Consider the following 20,990-nt stretch of genomic DNA (forward strand, 5'->3'; position numbering starts at 1 on the left):
TCTATACAGGGGCCTAATTGCAATATCAGCCGTTTTGTTCTCTTGCCTAATGACCCCTGAGACAGTGCAAAGTTCTAGCCAGGCTTCTGCTTCAGGGGGGTGAAGGCAAACTCTGAGCACTGAAGCCGGAGTGGGCTCTCGTCCGGCCTGGTCCCTTGAACTGCAGTGGGTGAGTGCCTTCCAAATGGAACCCTGCCTGTATTGATTGCCACTTGGTGGCCATTAGTGCCAGCTGAAATCATGGAGATGTGCTCATCTCTTATTCATAACTACATTAACTCCTCTCTGCTTTCCTGGGCAGGTCTGTCCCTGATTATCCAGTGATTAGGAGCTGCCCAGAGAAGCCTCTCTGGTCAACCTGATCCCGATGACTGCTGGGGCTTCTCCTTGGCCTTGGGCTGGCTGATGGTGATGTAGGCCTGTAGATGTATGGGGATGCCAGCCTCCAGGTGCCAGCTAGAGATCTCTGGTCTCCAGGCAACAGAGATCAGTTTCCCTGGAGAAAATGGCTGATTTAGTAAGAGAACACAATGGCATTCTACCCCCACCCAGGAGTCTCTTCCCTCCTCAAACCCAGCTCTCCTCCAACTCCCAAAGTTCCAGGTACTTCCTGGCCTGGAGTTGGCAACCCTGTCTGTCTGTCAGAGCCAGTTTGGTGTAGTGGTTACGAGTGCGGACTTCTAATCTGGCAGGCCGGGTTCGATTTTGCACTCCCCCACATGCAGCCAGCTGGGTGACCTTGGGTTCGCCACAGCACTGATAAAACTGTTCTGACCAAGCAGTGATATCAGGGTTCTCTCACCCTCATCCACCTCACAGGGTGTCTTTTGTGGGGAGAGGAAAGGGAAGGCGATCGTAAGCCTCCTTCGGAGAGAGAGAAGCGGCATATAAGAGCCAACTCTTCTTCTGTCTGTCTGTCTATCTAATTTATTCCCTGCTCTTCTCGGCAAGCCAGCCCGTGGTGGGTTACATAAAAAGATAAAACCATCCATAACACTTGCGCTGACAAAGTGCCTCAAAAACGCTCTCCTGGGAACTCAAGGGCTGTGAGTCTCAGGTGTGGAATGAGCAACTGAGTCCCCAGCTCTGGCTGCCTGCTCTTGATGCCTCTGGTCTCCTCTCCAGCTGGGTGTCATGGTTAAGAGCAGCAGTCTCTAATCTGGAGAACTGGGTTTTATTCCCTGTTCCTCCTCCACAGGGAGCTACCTTGGTGACCTCAGTGCTGTTCTTGCATAGCAGTTTTCTCAGAGCTCTCTCAATCTCACCTACTTCACAGGGTGCCTATTCCAGGCAGAGGAAGGGAAAGATGCTGATAAGCCGCTTTAGAACTCCTTTGGTTAGTGAAAAGCAGGATATAAAAAAACAGCTCTTCTTCTTCCTTGTGAATGAACCAGTGAGCATCAGCAAGCAAGAGGGGATGTGGCTGGTCTGGGTCTCTGGCTTCAGAGGTGGGTGAGCAGCAGCAGAGAGCAGGCCTCATTAATGCCCATGTTCCCTTGAAACCCGTAAATCATTGTCAGTTAACAGAACAGTAAATGGTCACAAATGTTCAGCTGGGAGGGGAGGGGAGAATGAGCATTCCCCCTCATCCTTGCACCAGATCATTAGTCCTGGCTTGCCCAAACACCTCACAGGGAGCTTGTAGCTAGGGTCAGGAACAAGGAGGGTCGGCATTTTCTCACTAGCGGTGGTCTAGAACACTCACCAGCCTGTTGACCAACAGTATTGACAATGGAACTTCCACAGGAGCCTCAAGTGTCTCAGAGCCCCCATTCCTACCTGGAAACTCTAATTGACTTGATGCATAAAACCTACAGGATTTGTTGGTAAATATTTAATGCCGATTAATACATACCATACGCAAGCTCTCCGGTATGAATGGAAGGAGCAGCAAGACCACCAGCTTGGGCCAAAGCAGTGGGAGGCGGCCTTAAAATTGATACCTGCTCTCTCAGTGGACCTCAAGTAGTGACTTATAGTGACTTATAAAATTAAAAAATGTTGTTTAGGATATAGCGACGACTTAGGCAAGTATCCATTGGCGGGGATTCTCAATGCGCACAACCTGTGCCATAAACATTTGTGTTGGGCCCATCCAGTCATTCAGTTTTCCTTTCTGGAGGAAGTTATTATTCATATCAATTGTGTATTAGGTTGTTCATTGATTTTGTGGGAAGTGTATGTACTCCTAAACACTGGAGGCTAACCAACAGTCAGCAAAATGAACTCTCCAAGCCCTCAGGACTGCAAAAAGACTTGAATCTCAGCACTGGAGAAATGCCCACCCCGTCAGTCAGCTGACTGGGGACCTTACCCCTTTATCAGTATTGGAAAGCCCAACTTGAAGACTATAACTGCACCCGAATCTTTAGAGGTTTGGATATAAGCCAGTACAATTCCTATAAAACATCAATTTACATTAAACAAAAAGCAGCATTGGTTGCGTACACTAATAGAATATGTATCAACCACTCCAGCAGCAGCAGCATCCGATTCATGTAACCGGGTTGGAGGAGTGCTGTTGTGGCCATTGGATGGTAACTGCACCCTGGCCTCCTAGAATCTTGGAATCATAGAGTTGGAAGGGACCTCCAGGGTCATCAAGTCCAGGGGTAGTCAACCTGTGGTCCCCCAGATGTCCATGGTCTACAATTCCCATGAGCCCCTGCCAGTGGGAATTGTAGTCCATGAATATCTGGAGGACCACAGGTTGACTACCCCTGATCTAGTCCAGCCCCCTGGTGTCAGGATTGTTAGAAAACCCTGTCATAAATTAGCCTGAGTTTCTCCATGACAGTTAGATTGATCTTTGTAGCTTTGTGCCTGGGGGCCCCAGGCCCATATATTATGCATGCTTGCTTGAAATCGAAACTATGTTGATGTAGCTATTATCTCTGAAAGCTGTGAATGTTCTTTCTTTTGAAGTCCTCTGGCTGGGCCTGCATCTTGTAACCATAACATCTTATCTGGGCCTGGAGACAGCCAAGGACATGTGAAAGTAACACTGTTTTTAATGGTACCTGTCTCCTCTTCCTTCCTCCCCTCCCTTGGGAACTTTCAAGTTTTGGGCGGGAGAACTGTATTGATAAGGAGAAGCAAATCTGTCCTCAGGCAGATTTGACTTCTCTAGTCTAGGTGTATGAAGTACTTTTCAATAAATGCTTTCTATTCAAAGAAGCTTGTTGTGAGTCCTTGCAACGTCTGACACCTGGACAATGCAGGAACTCACAACTACCTGCCCACCCACAGTGACCCCAATTTCATTCCCAAGTGATCCCCCATCAAAAAAATCTCCAGAATCCAGCCTGGCATGGAGGAAATTCACCTCCCATCCCACAGTGGCGATTAGCAATTCCCTGGGTAAGCAAGGAAGGACCACAAATGACAAACACCGGCACATCCCTTCCCGCCCACCCACTCACCATCTGCCTATGTTCATAAACTCAGAATTTCTGTCAGATGATTATCTAGACTCTGCTTAAAAACATCCCGAGGAAGCCTGTTCTGCAGAACTGCTGTTAGGAACTTCTTCTGGATGTTTAGCCAAAAATTCTTTTGAACTAATTTCATCCCATTGGTTCTGGTCCAACCTTCTGGGGCAACAGAAAACAACTGCTCAATCTTCTCAATGATAGACCTTCAAGTATTTGAAGACGGTCATCATATCACTTCTTAGTTGCCTTCTCTGTAGGCTAAACAGACCAAGCTCCATCAAATTTTCCTCATACGACTTGGTCTTCACACCCCTCACCATCTTCGTAGTCCTCCTCTGGACACACTCCAGTTTCTCTAAATCTTTCTTCAGTTGTGGTGTCCAAAACTGAACATTGTACTCCAAGTGAGGTCTTACCAGAGTAGAGTAAAGCGGTAACATTACGCACATGATCTGGACACTCTACTTCTTTTAATACAGCCCCAAATCCCTTTTGCTTTTTGAGCAACTGAGCCATATTGCTGACTCATGTTCACTGCCTGGTCTACGAAGACCCCCAGATCCTTTTTCACACATACTACTGCCAAGACAACTCTCGCCCATCCTATAGTGATGCATGATTTTTCCTACCTAAATGAAGAATGTTGGACTATTCCAACTTTGACTGCTGGACACGTCCCGCCCCCTAGGCTGTTTCAGAAATATATAGAGGAAGAACAATGAATTAATGGTACAATATAATCATTGGGATGAGCTCTGAAGTGAACCCTGGAGCTAGCAGCCTATCCATCTATTTCCTAAAGAAAACAACCAACAAGTCACCTGCCAGTTCACAGACACCACTAAGGAACGGCAAACTCCGGTGGCCTCTGAACAGTCAGCCAAGGTCCATACAGGGGGGGAAGGGGGCACCAGCTGGTCCAGGATTGCTCAGAAGCAGGGCCCAGGGCGATGGGGCCCCAAAGAATGCTAACAGCCCCTTCCTTGGTTCTCAGGTGTAGGCAGGATGGTCCTGCGGAAGACAGGTAGGCAGGCAGCAGGGGCCAGGGCAAAGTCTCAGGTGTGGCCAAGGAGAAGAGGATTGTAGGCTACAGTAAGAGGGGGGGATGTTTCCTTGCCTGGGATCCCGCTGGAAGCAGGGAAAGGGGGAGGCAGCGCCTTGCTGGTTCTTCTGCCACAAATCTTCTCCCACCCAGAGTGCAGGCAGCAGAGGACCCTGCTGTGGGCCACTCACTCTTGGAAGAGCTTTGCTGGCAAATAGGCATGCAATAGGTCCTTCTGAAGGGCTGAAACTAAGAATTTTTTCTTACCAGAGCCAAGGAATGAAAACACTTATTGCTTACAGCCGGCAGAAAAAGGAATAGGCGGACTTGCTGCCAAGGGATCAAGTGTTTTTAAATCTGTTCTTTTTCTTTTGAGTTTACTTTAGACATTCCTGAAACTCACTTTTCTTTCCCTGGTTTCTGGATCCATCTCAGGAGCTGAATTATTGAACACTTTTGCTTTTGCTGCAAAAGGCCTGATGGCTGAACATTAGCACTGCCCGAGCAAATACACCACGAGCACTTAAAATCCAGGCCATCAAATACCCTAACTCTGAAGAGCAGCTGAGCAGAAAAAGACACACTTCCACAGAAGCTGGCAAAACTTTAATATGGCTGATTCAGACACTTTTCTGCATCTGGGATGAAGTGGGGTCACAAACCCAGGAGATAAAATCCTGCCCCTGCCTGGAAACACTTCAAACTGCAACTGACTCCCCCCCCCCCCGGTCTCCCACAACCAGCCCCATTGGCAAAATCAACTGCAGTATAGATATCCCCAGTGCTGCTGGAACAGGCGACCTGCTCTTTCTGCAGAGGCTGGGGAAGGGCAGACCAAAACCTCAGCCCTTTTCTTCTGTCACCAGCCTCAGGGCTTGGTTCTGGTTCTCAGCCAATCTGGGTTAATGCCCAAAGCCAGGGGTTACAAGGAGGAGAGGAGGCAACAGGAGCTGGGGCAGGGGGGAGTTAGACGCTCCAGAGCCAGGTGTGAGGGAAGGGGGGGTTTGGACTGAGAATACCTCCCAGCAGCCCCCAACCAGTCCATTCGGGCTTCCACTTGTCACTCTTCAATTGCTGCTGCCAATTGGCCTCTGGAATGCCTTGCTAAGCCCTTCGCAAAGCCCCTTTCTGTCCTTTCCAGCAGGTCAAGCGGGCACAGGGCAGCCTCAGAGGGCCTGGGAAGGCTGGTCTAGCCCAGCAGTTCAGCAACCTGGCCCCGGAGGGTTCCCCCCTGTCCAGTAGCACCCATTTCTGCGCAGTAAGAGGCAGAAGGTGCACCAGAGGCCCCGGCCTGCAGGGGGTGGCAAAGAAGACCTAGCCCTCCCGTAGCCCCCACTGACAAGAAGCTGGGGTGCTTCTTGGAAGGAACTGGATGTTTGCAGCTCAGCTGGTACCAACCAGCCCAGCCAGAGATGGCAAAGCACACTGAAACAATGCCCATCCTTTGGGAGGCAACGGCAGCCACCAAGCAGACCTGCACTGTGAATGGTGGGGGCACTCCATTTAGGCCGCAGTGCAACTGAACGTCAGCAAGGGTGGATCCTAGCGTCGAAGTCTCCGGGGCCCTGTCATGCCCTCGCCTTAGTTTTCCTCCGCCAACTCCGTCTCGTTCCCCTGCGCAGTGTACTGGGCGTAGGCACCCTCGAACATCTCGCGGCAGGGGATGACGGCTCCCAGGCGGGCACAGACAAGGAAGGAGCCAGCCATCTTGCGGTGCAGCGAGTAGCTCTCCTCTGGCGGGGAGCACAGGCGGTGCTTCAGCATGGTGGGGATGAGCTCCTGGATGCAGCGGGTTGTGCTCTGGGTGCGGAAGTCGAAGGGGCCCGCCGCAGAAAAGGCCTCACCCAGGATCATCACCGCGTTGACGTGTGCCTCCTCAAACGCCTGAAGGGAGTGGCGGGAAATTGGAGTAAGGCTCTTCAACTCAACCCACTTGGAGCCTGGCTCTCCCTGACTCCATCCCACAACTGGGGCTGCCATTGGCCCAATCCAGATCCTGTTCCCATGGTCAACACCAGGGCTCAGCCACAGATAATACACACAGGATGCCATTTGCCCAACCCACCCACCACCCTCGGCAGGCCCCCACAGCTGGCTTCCAATCAGGCAGGCTGAGAGGTTCTCACCTTGGTCTCAAACCCCGTCATGAACTTTAGGTCTTTGGACTTCTGAAGCACTTTGGCTCGGTCGCCATCAGCAGCTGCCCTCACCACCTGGCCAGGCAGGGGGAAACGGCTTGTTTGTGAGACAAATCCCACCACAGCTCAGGGAGTGGAGACCCCTCCAGTGGCCCATGAAGGACAAGAGGGGCCTGGCTTCCAGCCAGCAAGGTCTCTCAGGTCCCCAAGCACATCTCTTACCTGAATGTAGTGGTCAGTAAACTCCTTGCTGAATCCTCGGCTGGCCCCAAAGTCCAGCAGCGTTACCTGAAAAGCAGCAGCAGCAGACAGGTTGGTGAAAGAGGCCAAAATGCCTGGAGCTGCATGGCCACCCAAACCCACCACCCCAACACCAAGGCAGGACTCTCAAGTAAGCCGCACCTTGTGCTTCGTGGTGTCGTAGAAGAAATTGGACCAGTTTGGATCGGTTTGCATGAAGCGGAATTCAAACAGCTCACGCAGGCAGAGACGGAGGATGTGGGAGCAGATCTGGGGAGAAGCCAAAGTCAGCCCGCAGCAGCCCGTAGCATGATGGACAGGCCCCCCCCATCCTCCGGGAGGGGGAGCCTTCCTGTCCCTGAATGCAGGGTGCTGACTAATCAGCTACTGGAAGAACTTTCCACAAATGCCACTGGCAGAACATGCTGCTCCACAAGCTCGTGAAGGGTCGCAGTCCACCTCTCACCTCGTTGCGGGTCTCCTGAGCCAAGGTCTGGCACTGGTCCATTGGGACGCCACCCACCAGCTCCATGGACAGCACCCTCTGTGTGGACAGCTCGTTGACCACTTCTGGCACCTCAAAGAACGGGTCTCCCTCCAGGAGCTGCCTGAGGAGGAGGAGGAGGGAAGGGGACAGAGGAAGGCCTGCTTGTTCTGCTGCTGCTGCTGCTGCCAGAGAAGCCCGCCCTGAAAAAGGCAGGTGCAACTCTCTGGGCACATGACCAAGGGGCAGCCTTACCCTGGAAAACCCCTAGAGCAGAGGGGATGAGAAGGGAAGCCTACTAGCAAAAATCATGGCATTGGTGATTTCTGAAGACACGTGGGAAGGCCAACGGGGCGGGGAGGGGGACTCCCTCTCCTTGGGAGGTTTATCTTTAGCTGCACATCTGAGACAGGCAGAGGTTGCGCTGGACTCTGCTACCCGGCCTCAACAAGACACTCGGATTTGGAGGATGGCTGGAGCCAGCACCAAAGGTTAAGATGTCCAATATTCTCATTGGAGGTGAAAGGTATTCAGCAGAACCCAGGAGGTGCACTACACCTAGGGGAGCCAGTTTGGTGTAGTGGTTAGAAGGCAACTGTAAGCCGCTTTGAGACTCCTTTGGGTAGAGAAAAGCGGCATATAAGAACCAACTCCTCCTCCTCCTCCTCCTCCTCCTCCTCCTCCTCCTCCACAGGCAGACACTCCAGCACTCTGGCAGCTTCCTCTACCCCAGTCCCAGGGGGAGACCAAGCAGAGTTTGTTCCTGCCCCTGAACCAGGGGTTGACGGAGGCTTGATGTGGCTGGGTGTATCTCTCGTGAGCGGAGGGTCTTAGGAGTAACTCTAGGCGCTTTCTTGCAACCGTGTTGTTGTTGTTGTTGTTTTGGGGGGGAACACAAGGGACCCAGAGCTCCTCAGAGCAAAAGAGCTTCTCCGGGAAGAATGAAGCCTGGGGGAAGTTTGGTCATGTACACAACAGTGGAGTGGGAAGACTCAGGAGCACCCTCCTCAGTACCTGAACTTCCTGGCGCAGTTGGCTTCCCGCAGGTAGTCGCATTCCCAGCCCAGCTCCTTCTGCAGCACTTGCAGGGTCTTGTCTGCAAAGAGGCCTGAGGGCAGGAGAACGAGGCCAAGTAAGCGCAGTCCCACCTTCACCCCCTTGCAGGAGCGCACACCAGACTGCCGAGAAGGCACCAGGCGCCAGACCCCCCCTTCTGCGGGCCTTCTCACAGGAACATCCATCCACCCCCAAATCCTGTTCCTGGTCTCTTTGAGCCTTACAGTGTCCCCCTTCCACCTGCCTCCTGGGACCCCGGAGCCTCTACCCCTCGGCTGCTTCCCATGTCTTTCCCAAGCACTCAGCCTCCAGGGCACACTGCAGATTCATTGGCCCCAGAGCAGGAGGGCTTCTTGCCCCACTCCCACTGCCTTGCCCAGAGCCCCAGCTCTGAGAGCACTGGGTCAGCTATTCCAGGGCCCCCCCCCCCATCAACCCTGATCACCTTCTGGCAGCATCATGCTCATCTTGAGCACGGAGAGGAAGTTGTCCAGGTCACTCTGGATGCTCTGAGCAATGCCAGGGTACTGCAGGGGAAGGAGGACACGGACAGCCTGGGGGGGCGGGGCCTGGCCAGACCCAGACTTCCCCCCTCTCCTGCAACAGCGAAGCCCACCACCCTGCCCCCTGCCGCTCTACCTGGATCTTCAGAGCCACTTCTCTGCCGTCCCTCAGCACTCCCCGGTGCACCTGCCCAATGGAGGCTGCAGCAAAGGGTGTCTCCTCAAAGAAGGCCATTTTCTCCTGCCAGTGGCTGCCCAGCTCTTCCACCAGGACGCCCTGCGAGATCAGAAACAAAGGAGACCAGTTATCTGCCCAGGATGCAGGGAAGCAAAGCACAGGGGTGGAACAGCCCAGCAAACATTCTCCAGCCCATGAGAACACCAGGCTTGGCCTCCTCTTCTTTCTCCCACTTGACCCATACAGAAGAAAGCCACAGGAAAGCATCTGGCACATCTCTTCAGGACCAGCAGGACCTGGGTTCGAATGCTGACAGAGTTCACTGCAGGACTGCCAGGACAAAAGCAGCCTGCACATTTGTGAAGATTGAAACAGAAGCCAAAGGAGAGGCAGGGGAGCTTCGAGTCCTTCTTGACTTTGCCCCTCATTCATTTCTGCCCCCCCTCTCTAACCAGCCCAGCCTGGCAAAGAGGGGCTGGCACAGCCAAGGACTCTGTGCCATCCCCTCTTTCCTCTCTGCTTGAAAGCACTTCGCTTACCTTCATCTGGGCAGGGGGCATGAAGTCGGCACTCTGGCGGACGCGCTCAAAAATCTGCTGCAGCTTGGGGTTCAGGAAGCTGTTGTCTGTGGGGAGAGGGGCCAGCTGAAGGTAAAGCCTACACCCAACAGGATCCTGTGGGGGAGGGGGGCACAGATTCAGGGAAGTAAATTCGTAAGGCTGATGGGGAACACATGGTTTGTCTCCTTTAAGAGCCCAGCCTCCTCAGGGGCCAGCTTTCAGATCCCAGCATCTTGCAGCAGAGAGGGGCTTCAGCCCCCACTCTGAGCTGAGACCCCCAGGGTCTATGGTGGGGTGCTGCTGGTGGACACAGAGCAAAAACAGCGCCTAGGCTCCACCTGTTAGCTGCACTTTGGCCCCTTGAGCAACAGCCCCTTCAGATCCACAACTCCCTGAGGCCCCGGGGATGGACGGCTCCACTGCCCAACTGGTAGCCCCTGTGGCTGTGGGATTGGGGGAGAGATCCCAAGAACCCACCCCTACCTTGAATGCTGAGCATCTGGCCAATCTTGAGGGCTGCTCCACGCATCTTGCAAAGAGTGTCAACAATCCGCTCAGCATTGGCCTCAGACAGGAAGGGGTTGGAGTCCAGCAGTGCTTCTCTGTCTTTGGGGGAGGTGGGGTGGAGGAATCAAGTTTTGTCTCCCAACAACAGGCCCTACTTAGAATCATAGAGTTGGAAGGGACCCCAGGGACATCTACTCCAACCTCCTGCACAATGCAGGAACTTACAACTACTTGCCCACCCACAGTGACCCCCACTTCATGCCCAAGTAATCCCCCCCCCACCAAAAATCTCCCGAATCCAGCCTTGCCTGGAGGAAATTCACCTCCCACCCCACAGTGGCGGTCAGCAATTTCCTGGGCCTGCAAGGAAGGGCCACAGGAGACAAACCCTGGCACATCCCTTCCTGCCCACCCACTCACAATTTGCCTCATTTAATAAAATTAGCATTTCTGTCAGATGACTCTAGCCTCTGCTTAAAAACTTCCAATGAAGGAGAACTTCCCACGCCCTTATAAGGACTTTGGGGAAGGGGGTCTTTTTAAATGGCGGTTTCATTTTTAAAGGCAGGTTTCTTTCTATTTTGCATAGAATTGTGCTTATGTTGTTAATGTTATTCACCAGTTTAGGCTAGAAAGTGGAAAGCAGACCTAAAACCACAAAGGCCCCAAAGGGAGAGCAGAGCAGACGTTCCTCTGGCTTGCCAAATCCCCCTATCCCCCAGTTCCTTTGGCAAGCCAAGCAGAACAGTAGACGTTGGAAACACACCCTTCTCTCCCCACAGTCCTGACCTTCATTCAAGTCAGCAGCTGAAATTGTGGGCACTTCAAGACACACGCTAATAACACTCTCTCAAGGGCCTTGGCCACTGAGTTTGACAGTGCCAATTAGCAAAATCCACGCGAAAGATGGTTGCTGAGGGGGACTGAAATGGCGTTATTGTGCATGTATGAAGACATCCAGAATCTGAGCAACCTCTCCCCACCCTGCTCCTTACTCTTGGCCTTTGGCTCTCCATTGAGGGAGTTCCTCGCCACTTCGGCCAAGGCCCCCAGGCCCAGACCCACGGCCAAACCTGGAAGGAAAGGATTTGTGAATTGGGAGGCCAAAGAAGCAGGCCTAGCAAACAAGGTGCAGCCACCCCATGACAGAGGACCAGCCGACTCTCCGCAACCCACTGATGCTTCTGGCTCTACTAACTTCAGCCATTCCACAGGAACTCAGACAGAACTCTCAGAAAGGTCTTTTTGTGTGCTGGCCAGGAGTTCCTGGTAGCAAGTTCTTAGCCCTCCCCAAGGGACAATTCCTGAGGTTTTGTATGAGGGGTTAATTCCTTCCATTTACAGTAGAAGACCAATGGATCTACAGGGCCATCTAACTGCCATCAGCTAGTCCTCAGGCTGCCCTCTGCTGGTTGGTCTCCCACTCCAGGCTGTGTCTCTGGCATCAATCAGAGCCCAGGCCCCTCCCATAGCCAGCCTAGGCATGCCAGCCTCCAGGCCAGTCAGTCAAATTTTATTACAGTCGTTCAGACCAAGTTACACAAAGTCAATATATAAAAGACCAAAAGAATATGGTCATTCAATATAACACAATTTAAAACAAATTGTAAAATACAATTTAAAACCATGTTAGTTTGGAGCATCAGATTTTTATGGCAGTGGCACCGAACTTAGCCAGCTGAGTTGTGACTTGGGGGAACTCATCACTTAGCAGCTTCTTTGTTTGATCCACATCCTGGTGTACTGGAAACTTTTTAAGGAGTGGATCGATCCTACGAATGTCTGTAAAAGCAGGACAATGGAACAATATATGCTCTCTTGTGTCAATTTGGCCACTCCCACAGAAACATTGTCTCAGTGTGAGGGGAATATTCTTGTAACAACCCTCTACTAGAGCTGAAGGCAAGACAAAGCATCTTGCAAGGGTAAACACCCTTCTTTGTACCACCTTCCAGGTAGAGCCTGGGGATCCCCCAGAATCACAGTTCATTTCTATACTACAGACATCAGTCCCCTTGGAGAAAACGGATCCTCTGGAGGGTGGACTCTCTGCCCCTGTAGCCCACTGATGAATACCTGCTAATTTAAGTCTGCTTCTACGTCTGTAAGCCAAATGGGTGCTGCAACTTGCTCTGGCCATTTCTCTTACCCCCAAAGTTGGCAAGCCGTCCCACTCGCGTAACCGGCACTTTCCTCTCCTGAGCTCTCTCGCTAAGCTGCAGGACAAAGCAGAAATCAGAGAGGCAAATTGCATAGACCCTAGAGGCTGGGGCCAAGTCTACTGTGGAGCCTGGCTCTTCAGGGCTTGCCTGTGAGTGGAAACAGGATGCTGGGAATAAATGGACTTCTTGATGGAGACAGAGCCGTGCTTTGCAAACCCCTGAAGGACCCCCCCCCTTGCCCCACGCAAGAGAACAAAGGCTGGATGCAACAGGCTTGGTCTGCAGAAGAGATTTGGGCTGAACGTCACCTTAATTACATCCGGCCTTTCTCCCCAAAGGAGAGCCAGAGCAGTGGACATTATTCCCATCTCCTCTGCTTAATTCTCTCAACAATGATTCTGTGAAGTAGCTCAGCTGATAGAACGTGACTGACGGACCCAAGGTACCCTGGGGAGCTTCCAGGTCTCCTAAATACTCACCTGACTCTCTCAGCCACTGCACCAGACTGGTGCTCTCACTCCCTAACAGTGGAAACAAACTGGGGCCCTTCCGAAAGAAACGGTGTTTCCGCAAAGGAATCTATTGTGGACACCTGATGCCTTTCCTACGCTGGAAGCTGCCGTCTATTGGGAATGCACAGGCTTGGGGTTTTGGTACTGAGCGGGGCTCTGGACTGCTAACGTAGCACTCTCTAATGTTGGGATTGACAACTCCTTGGCTGTGCCATCCAGGCCATTCTGATGTGCTTAGGCAAGGAAGGAGAGATTCTAAGCTACCATTTTTCTCACCCTGGCTCTCCATGACACCATTAAGCAGCAGTGTCCTTAGTGACACTGCAGCATTGCTGGCCCCAAGTTGCCCATTCAAAAGACACCAATTCCTCCTCCAAGAGCCCAGCATGCATGGCAGGACAACAGTGGCTCCAGAAGCAACTTCTCTCCTGCACCGAGCAGCTCTTACCTTCTGCCTTGCTTTACCCTGGGTCTCCTGGTCGGTTTTTGGCCGAGATGCTCTTGCTTTCTGGATGTCTTCCACTGTGAGGCCCCAGAACGATGCAGACTGATAAATCGACCGGAGACAGCCAAACCTGGGGTCCCTCAAAGTCCGGGACCCCCCTCTGAAAATAGAAACTGGCCAGGCTCCTGAACGACACCACGTCCACCCAGAAGGACTTATAGTTTGGCAAGCATTTGATCCCTGCTGTGGAGATATTCCTCGGAAAAGCACATTCCCCTTCTCTCTCGGGAGACATCCTGGCACCGTGATGCTCTGCAGGAAAAGGAGAACCAACAGACCTTCATTAGTATGGTGTGTAGCCTGAATATCGACCCTATCTCTAGCAGATTTTTTTGGGAGCCAAGAGGCTCTCGTCCAGCAGCCATCTACAAACCATCAAGATGTCTGCGAATATTAGGACTAACAAACACTTTGGGAGAGTTAGTTGTTTCCAAAGAAAGGCAGGATATAAATTTAGTAAATAACATCTAAGAACAGGGGGTCCCAGAGGAGAAGGGTCAGCACCACAGGAAAGAAAGAGTTCTCTTCCATATCAAGAAGGTGGTGGCAAACAAGGCGAAGGGGGAAAGCAACCAATGGAAAAGCCTTTTCTGTTCAGCTCCTTTTCAGCTTGGGGAAACCAAGTCTATTGGTGTAAGGGATTTCCCTCCCCCATCAATGGAAAACAAAGTGACTCAAAGAACTTGGCTTCTGCATTGTATAACATCTTTTAAAGCAGCAGCAAACCAGAAAATCCTTTTCCCCATTGTTTACCACAGAACATCATCTTCCCTTTATGCAACACAACCTGAAGCATTAGACCAGCAGCTGCTCATGCCTGCATCCTTGAAGTGCACGGTCTCTTAACTGCACATTATTCTGGACAGCCAGCATGCGTCAGGGAAGGAAGGACAGGGTTTGGAACTCAAGGAGACCCTGACTCCTGTCACCCAACCAGCCCTTGGCCAATCGCCCTCAGTTTCCCCACTGGTTATGGGAGACAATGGGTAGTCTTTCTGTGCTGCTCTTAGAGAACAGACAATGCAGCCCGACAACGATTTCAACTTCCAGGCTGCTTTTAGTCACCAAGGCTGAGTGTCAGCATTTTATGTCTGCGCCTGATTTTGTTCTCATGTGTGCAGTGAAGAGTCTCTCCTGCACAGGCGCTCCTCTTGCATTCTTCTCTGGCAGTGGCCACACAGCCCAGGTCTTCAATTGGTTAATCAATTGAAAGGCAAACAGCCCCGTGAAACTTTCCAAGTCATGCTTAGGGGAGCGGGGCGCACAGACCAACATCAGAATATGCTGAAGCCCTCTCCCCCTGGAGATTAGGAAATGGCACCTGGGAAGGGCAGGACCTCAGCAAGGAATAATGCCACAGTCTCCCCTCCACTGCCAATGCAGCTATTCCCTCCAGGAGGGATTATGTCAGCAGAACAAAGTCTGAGTGCAGGGGCACCTTTAACACCAACATAGTTTTACTCAAGGAATAAGCTTTTGTGTGCAGGCACGCTTCCTCAGGTACAATTTAGTATATGTGCTGCCGATATGTTGGTCCCTTTAGACTGGGGATGGCCTAACTGTAGCTATCCCAATTTCCATGGCCTACTATTCCCACAACCCTCTGCCAGGACATGGAGAGCCACAGTTTAACCCCCCCACACACACTTAGGCATTGAAAACACTCAGCAACATGTGAGAGCCTTCAGATCAGATCCCTGCTAGAAGACAAAAAGCTGTAACAGAATTCCGCTTCACAGTCTGTAAAAAAAATAACTTACTGAAAAAGGGGTTGGCCAAGCAGTGACGAATTGGGATATTTATCTGATTGTCTGTCTAAAAAAACAGCAATTGCATTTTGGCCTAAACTCTTTCTGCAAATGACTACCTGCTCTTGAAATAAGCAGGTATTGCTGAACTGAGTTAAATAGGTATACAGAATGCCAAATGGCTCATGCTGCTCAAAGACTATGGCAAAGGAACAAACTTCTTCGGATGACCGTGAAATCCCCCACCCAGAGTGGCATTTTGTTGGTCTGAACGGGGTCCGCTGGTCCAGTTGCAGACTTTGCTCTGCAGCTTCCGGCCACCACAGCTGCCCACATCTGTCTGTAAATCTGCCTGCCTATCAATCAATTTATCGATCATTTGTCGATCAATCAGTCTTCCTGCTGGCCTGGGACCATTCCGGGAGGCCTCCAGACGCCCCCTGTAGGTTGGCATCCCCTCCCCGACGCCACTACTCACCCTCCTGCCGCAGCGGGGGGGGCCACGAGGCCTTCCCGCCCCCCACCAGGGGCCGCCCACCCCGAGCCACGCCCTCGCCTCCCACCGCATCCTAGAGGGTGGGGAGGGTGTCTGAAGGTCAGAGGTCACAGCCCCCCAAAGCCGGGACGCCTCGGTCCCCTCACGGCGGGGAGGTCAAGGGTCACCCTAGCCGGAAGCAGAAGAGAAATTGGCGCGCGAGCCCCATCACGGTCCGACCCTCCATGCCGGGCAGCCACTTCCGGCTGCGCCCACCAGATGAGCGCACGCGTCGCCCAATCCGAGGCAGTGCTCCGGGAGGGATAGCCAATCAGGTCGCGGGCGACCGCAGAAGCACCGCCCACAATGCGTGCGCAGCCTCCCATTCGTTCCTGGCGCCCAGCCTGCGCGCGGCTTTTTGGTAGCGCGGAGTTGCGCGCGAATTGCGCCCAGGCAGGGAAGAAAGACGGAGGAGGGGCTGAGCCCAAGCGGGGGGCGGGCTGATGGGACCTTTCTTCCACATTTCCAGGCCGCCCCCTCGTTCAAATAAAACCTGTTTTGTCCGCCTTTTAATAAATGGTATCTGTCTACTTGCTGCCCAGCAGCCGGCTCAAGGTTGACTCAGCCTTCCATCCTTCCGAGGTCGGTAAAATGAGGACCCAGCTTGCTTGCTGGGGGGTAAACGGTAATGACTGGGGAAGGCACTGGCAAACCACCCCGTATTGAGTCTGTAATGAAAACGCTGGAGGGCGTCACCCCAAGGGTCAGATGTGACTCGGTGCTTGCACAGGGGGTACCTTTACCTTTACTACTTGCTGCAGCGTTAGTGTTTGTTTTGCCATCTATTCATTTTTTTAATTCATATTTTTATACCGCCCTCCCCGAAGGCTCAGAGCGGTTTAAATATAACTGAAACTATACATGAAACCATACATATAATATTAATATTATTAATTGATAAATCGGGTGACAGTATAACATAACTTTGTATCATAACATAAACTCGAACAGGTCCAGGAGTGGTTTTCTGGGGGGAGGGGGAGGGGCCCTGCAGATGTTGGTTGGTTGGCCTGGCCTCAGCCAAATGCCTGGTGGAAGAGCTCCCTTTTGCAGGCCCCGTGGCCCCCCTGTTTTAGTCTCGTCAGGGCCCTGATCTCTGGGAGCTCATTCCACCAGGAGGGGGCCAGGACAGAGAATGCTCTGGCCCTGGTCGAGGCCAAGCGAACTTTTGGGCCAGGGACCAGTAGCCGGTTGGTGGCGGCGGAGCATAAAGCTCTTTTGGGGGCATAGGCAGGGAGGCGTTCCCTCAGGTACACTAGGCCCTGACCACATATGGCTTTGAAGGTAATTGCCATTATCTAGATTAAGCCTTTGAGACAAGGCGGGCTGGGCTAGTCAGGGACACAATTGTGTCGAGCGTGATCAGTTTTATGATCGGGTGTTGAAAGACCAACCTTTGATGCATAAGATCACTTCTTGGAGAAATATATTTGGATGGGTTCTGCCCTGCAATGTGGGCATGACAGCTGTGAGGAAGACAGGTGAGCTCAATATCATCATTTTTTATCATCTTACTTTAGTCCCCATCCCGTTTTTGCCATCCCAATGTCCCCTTTTTATATTGTGGAAATATGGTCAGCCTACTGAGGGGGCTGGAGTCCTGGGTTATAATCCCTGCACATGGCTCCTGGAAGTACCCTGGGTGAGCCCTTCCCAGCCTACCTCTTAGGAGAGTTGTAAGGATTAAATATCAGAACAGAGCAAGGGAAGCTGTGTTGGGTTCCTATGGGGAGGGAGGGAGGGAGGCTTCTAAAGTGAGTAAAGAAACAAGGGCCCTCATGGCAGGGCCCTTAGGGTGGTTGTGGGTGCTGCTGAGAAGCCCTCCCAGGAAGAGTGCAGAAGGCTATGCCCTTCCGGATCACAGGCAGCCCAGGAGCTGGGTGGGGGATGCAGTCAAAGACAGGATGAGGCCCCGGGGGGCTTGGGAGTGCAGAGCAGTGCCTCTGGAAGAGACCCAGCTACATTCCACACATGTTGGATTGTGTGCTTTCAGTGTAGTTCAGAAGTAGATTCTCCTGTCTCGCACAGGAAAATCCAGCTGCAAAAGCACAGTGAAAGCACTATTTGACATGTGTGACCCAGTTGCAGCTCCTCAGGCTTTGAGCAAAACCTTGTCTCACTTGTCCAGTGATTGTTCCCTGGAGGAGAGGCGACCCCATCTCTCAAGGCTCTCTCTTTCAGGCAGGGCAGCCGGGAGCCTCCCAGACACCTGGGTCCTATCCCTCCTTGCCAGCATGGCATTGTGATTAAGAGCAGCGGCTTCTAATTTGGAGAACCGGGTTTAATTCCCTGCTCCTCCACATGCAGCCAACTGGGTGATCTTGGGCTAGTCATAGTGCTGTTCTCATGGAGCAGTTTCTCAGAGTTCTCTCACCTCCACAGGGCGTCTGTTCTGTGGAGTAGAAGGCAAGGCAATTGTCAGTCACTTTGAGACTCCTTAGGATAGTGAAAAGTGGGGTATAAAAAACAACTCTTCATCATATTCAGAGGGAACTTTGAATTGGTTCTAGATGCAGGAAGGAGAACATTCTGTCCCTGGGGAGCTGTGCAACAGCTGGATGCTCAGGGCCAGTGCAACACTTCCTGCGTGTGAGACATGTGTGCCCCTGGGGCAAGACCTGACTGAAGGCCAGAGCAGCGTCAAGCCCCTCTGCACTCCTTTGCCAAACATCCTCAGTTGGAAGCCCCTTTCAAGGGACCATGCCCTGCAATGTGGGCATGACAGCTGTAAGGAAGGAGCCCCCTCTTCCTCTGCATCCCCCAGCACAGTAAACAGATTCTGAGGCTCAGCTTGGCTCAAGTTCATCTTGGCAAAAGGACTATTCTGCCATTCTTGCTGGCCTCTAAGACACCACAGGATTAAAACCAAGCTTTTGAGAGATTGCCTGCCAAAGGGAGATTCAGGTGGGTTGGTCTGAAGCAGCAGAACAAAGTTTGAGTTCAGAGGAACCTTTAAACCCACAAAGTTCAATTCTGGGCAGAAGCATTCATGTGCATGCATACTTCCTCAGAGACATTTAAATGGAAGTTGCCAGTCCATACAAGCAGCCAATTAGCACCCAGCTTAATGAAGTTGTTTGACAGGTGCCAGGAGCAGTCAGCCTGCCATATACTGCTCCCCCGGAACTGGATGTATGAGCTGGAATCTTTGCTGGAATCCTTCCTGAAGGTGGCATGGGCTTCGGGCGGAGTGAAAAACAGTGCCCCAAAGGCAGAGCAGTTTTGTTGTGATGGTAGAGGCTGACGGTTCAGGAGCCTTTGGCTTTGCTGGTGCCATCCAAACAGCCCGGCATCAGGGCATTTGAAGACCTAATCCGCTTCTTCCAGCAGAGTGGCTTCTGGGAGCCCCCGCCATCCAACTGCGGTGGACCCCAACATGTATCCCTTCTCAAGCAACATTCTCTGCGCTTCCTCAACATTCCAGCAATTAATCCTGGGGAAGATTCAAATGAGTAGCCGTGTTGGTCTGAAGTAGCACAATAAAATCAGAGTCCAGTAGCACCCTTAAGACCAACAAAGATTTATTCAAGGCGGGAGCTTTTGAGTGTAAGGACTCTTCGTCAGACTGAGAACTGACCATCATAACAGTAGGAATATATAAGCAAAAGTTAATCTTGTTACATTAGTAAACTGTGTCACAGCATCCAAACACAGCCACATGATAACTCTCTGCCAAACTAGCCAATCGGCTCATACCCTACTATTTACTGCTGGCAAGTTATTACAACACTCAATACTTTGACATATCCTGGACTCAACAAGGACAAAGGTTTTTTATCTCACTATGCATGCTAACCTTATGTAACTTGTGTAGCCACATTCCTCACAATTTATTTTAATTGGGATTATGTGACTGTTAGAAATATGTAATGTAATTTTGAATTCTACTTTCTGGTCCCAGGACAAGATAGCTGCCAGCTTAGTTTCCACTTGTAAGAAAGTTTCACACTGGGATGGAGACAGACGGAGCTGGCAGTAAATAAGGGTGTGAGGTGTGGATCACTGGCTTTGACAGTTTTATTTCTGATATCTTTGTGAACTACAAATGGGTTGGAGGGGTTTGATTGGCTGGTTTGGCAGAGAGTTATCATGTGGCTGTATTTGGTTGCTGTGACAAAGTTTACTAATGTAACAAGATTAACTTTTGCTTATATATTCTTACTGTTACGATGGTCAGTTTTCAGTCTGACGAAGGGTGCTTGTACTCAAAAGCTCACGCCTTGAATAAATCTTTGTTGGTCTTAGAGGTGCTACTGGACGATGATTTTATAATCCTGGGGAAGGCGCTTGCCAAGCATGTCTTGACCATTTCCTGTGATTGCATTCCAGAGAGAACAGGATCCGTGGTCAAGCTTGAAATCTGCTTGTGCTACTTATTTATCGCATGGCCCGTGTGTCACACAGCCAGGAAATCCTAGGATTGTCCGGCAGCCAAGCAGGAGACATCTGGAGGTGTCTCCGTGCCGTGATCTAGGTATCCAAATGCTAACAATAGCCAGCCCTGAGATCTGCCTCTTCAGGCCGGGTCATGCTTTGTGATGGAGGCTGAGGGCATGTTTGGCTTGCTTGGTGCCCTGCGACAATGGCATCTCTTGCACATCCTGTGAAGATCTCTATTTCCCGTGTGGCCTTTGGAGAGGGTGACTGAGCACTGGCTGGCCCAGGACGGGGTTGTGCAAGAGAGCCCGGACGCTGCAACAGTGAGGAGGAAGGAAGGATGAGTGACGTGCCTCTTTGGCAGGCTGAATCACATGGGGCTCCGGATCTGTTTGGATCTGTTCAGGGGAGATGCCAACCCCAAGGTCCACAGCTGAGACAACTGAGGAGCCAGGGAGCAGCAGAGACTTGTGGGTGAGTCCCCAACCACCAAGGGAATACAGCCAGGGTTTGTGCCCAACACACTGCAGAGCCACTGGGGAGGGGGATGCTACAAGCCCTGTTCCGAAGCCCCCCTGACCAAGCTCCCCACTTGAGATGCTGTCGCCCAGTGGGGGGATGGGGCAGCACTGGGGGGTTTCTGCACACAGGGCTATGGCCTGGGAGCAGCCCTTGCAGGAGAATGGGTTGGCAGATGGGGGCAGTGGGAAGGGGGCTTGTTGAGCCCAGGGAAGAGGGGGCGAAGAGGGCAGACCCCTCTAGGTTTTTTTTTTTGGGGGGGGGGTCCAGCTCTCTCCCAGTCTCTGAGCAGGGTTGCTCCTGTGGAATGCTTGGCTGGGGGACCCCGAGAGAGAGCTCTACTCTGCCTAGCCGGGCCCTGCCTCAGCCCTTGGGGTGCCTTGGCCCTTCGGGTGTGGTTGCAACGCAGACATGGGGCAGGGCCCGGAGTCCAGCGACGGGCTACTCATCACGGACGGGCCAAACGCAGCGCTGGAGTGGCTGCTGACCT

The 20,990-nt window shown here is 52.1% G+C and overlaps 1 protein-coding gene across 1 annotated transcript; it reads right to left on the bottom strand.

Moving 5' to 3' along the window:
• Positions 1 to 5,067: 5,067 nt before the first annotated feature.
• COQ8B (coenzyme Q8B) lies at positions 5,068 to 15,802 on the bottom strand. Its single transcript, XM_077318494.1, has 14 exons — positions 15,548 to 15,802; positions 13,265 to 13,573; positions 12,292 to 12,358; positions 11,138 to 11,215; positions 10,119 to 10,241; positions 9,615 to 9,700; positions 9,034 to 9,174; positions 8,840 to 8,921; positions 8,353 to 8,446; positions 7,321 to 7,462; positions 7,017 to 7,124; positions 6,837 to 6,902; positions 6,603 to 6,689; positions 5,068 to 6,360 (listed from the first exon to the last, which is right to left on the bottom strand). The coding sequence occupies exons 1-14, from the start codon at positions 15,635 to 15,637 to the stop codon at positions 6,058 to 6,060; spliced, it is 1,776 nt and encodes a 591-aa protein (XP_077174609.1). The 5' UTR covers positions 15,638 to 15,802; the 3' UTR covers positions 5,068 to 6,057.
• Between the last annotated feature and the right edge of the window lie 5,188 nt (positions 15,803 to 20,990).

This window comes from Paroedura picta, unplaced genomic scaffold (assembly GCF_049243985.1).
Source record: "Paroedura picta isolate Pp20150507F unplaced genomic scaffold, Ppicta_v3.0 Ppicta_v3_sca21, whole genome shotgun sequence".
In the NCBI taxonomy this organism is placed as follows: domain Eukaryota; kingdom Metazoa; phylum Chordata; class Lepidosauria; order Squamata; family Gekkonidae; genus Paroedura; species Paroedura picta.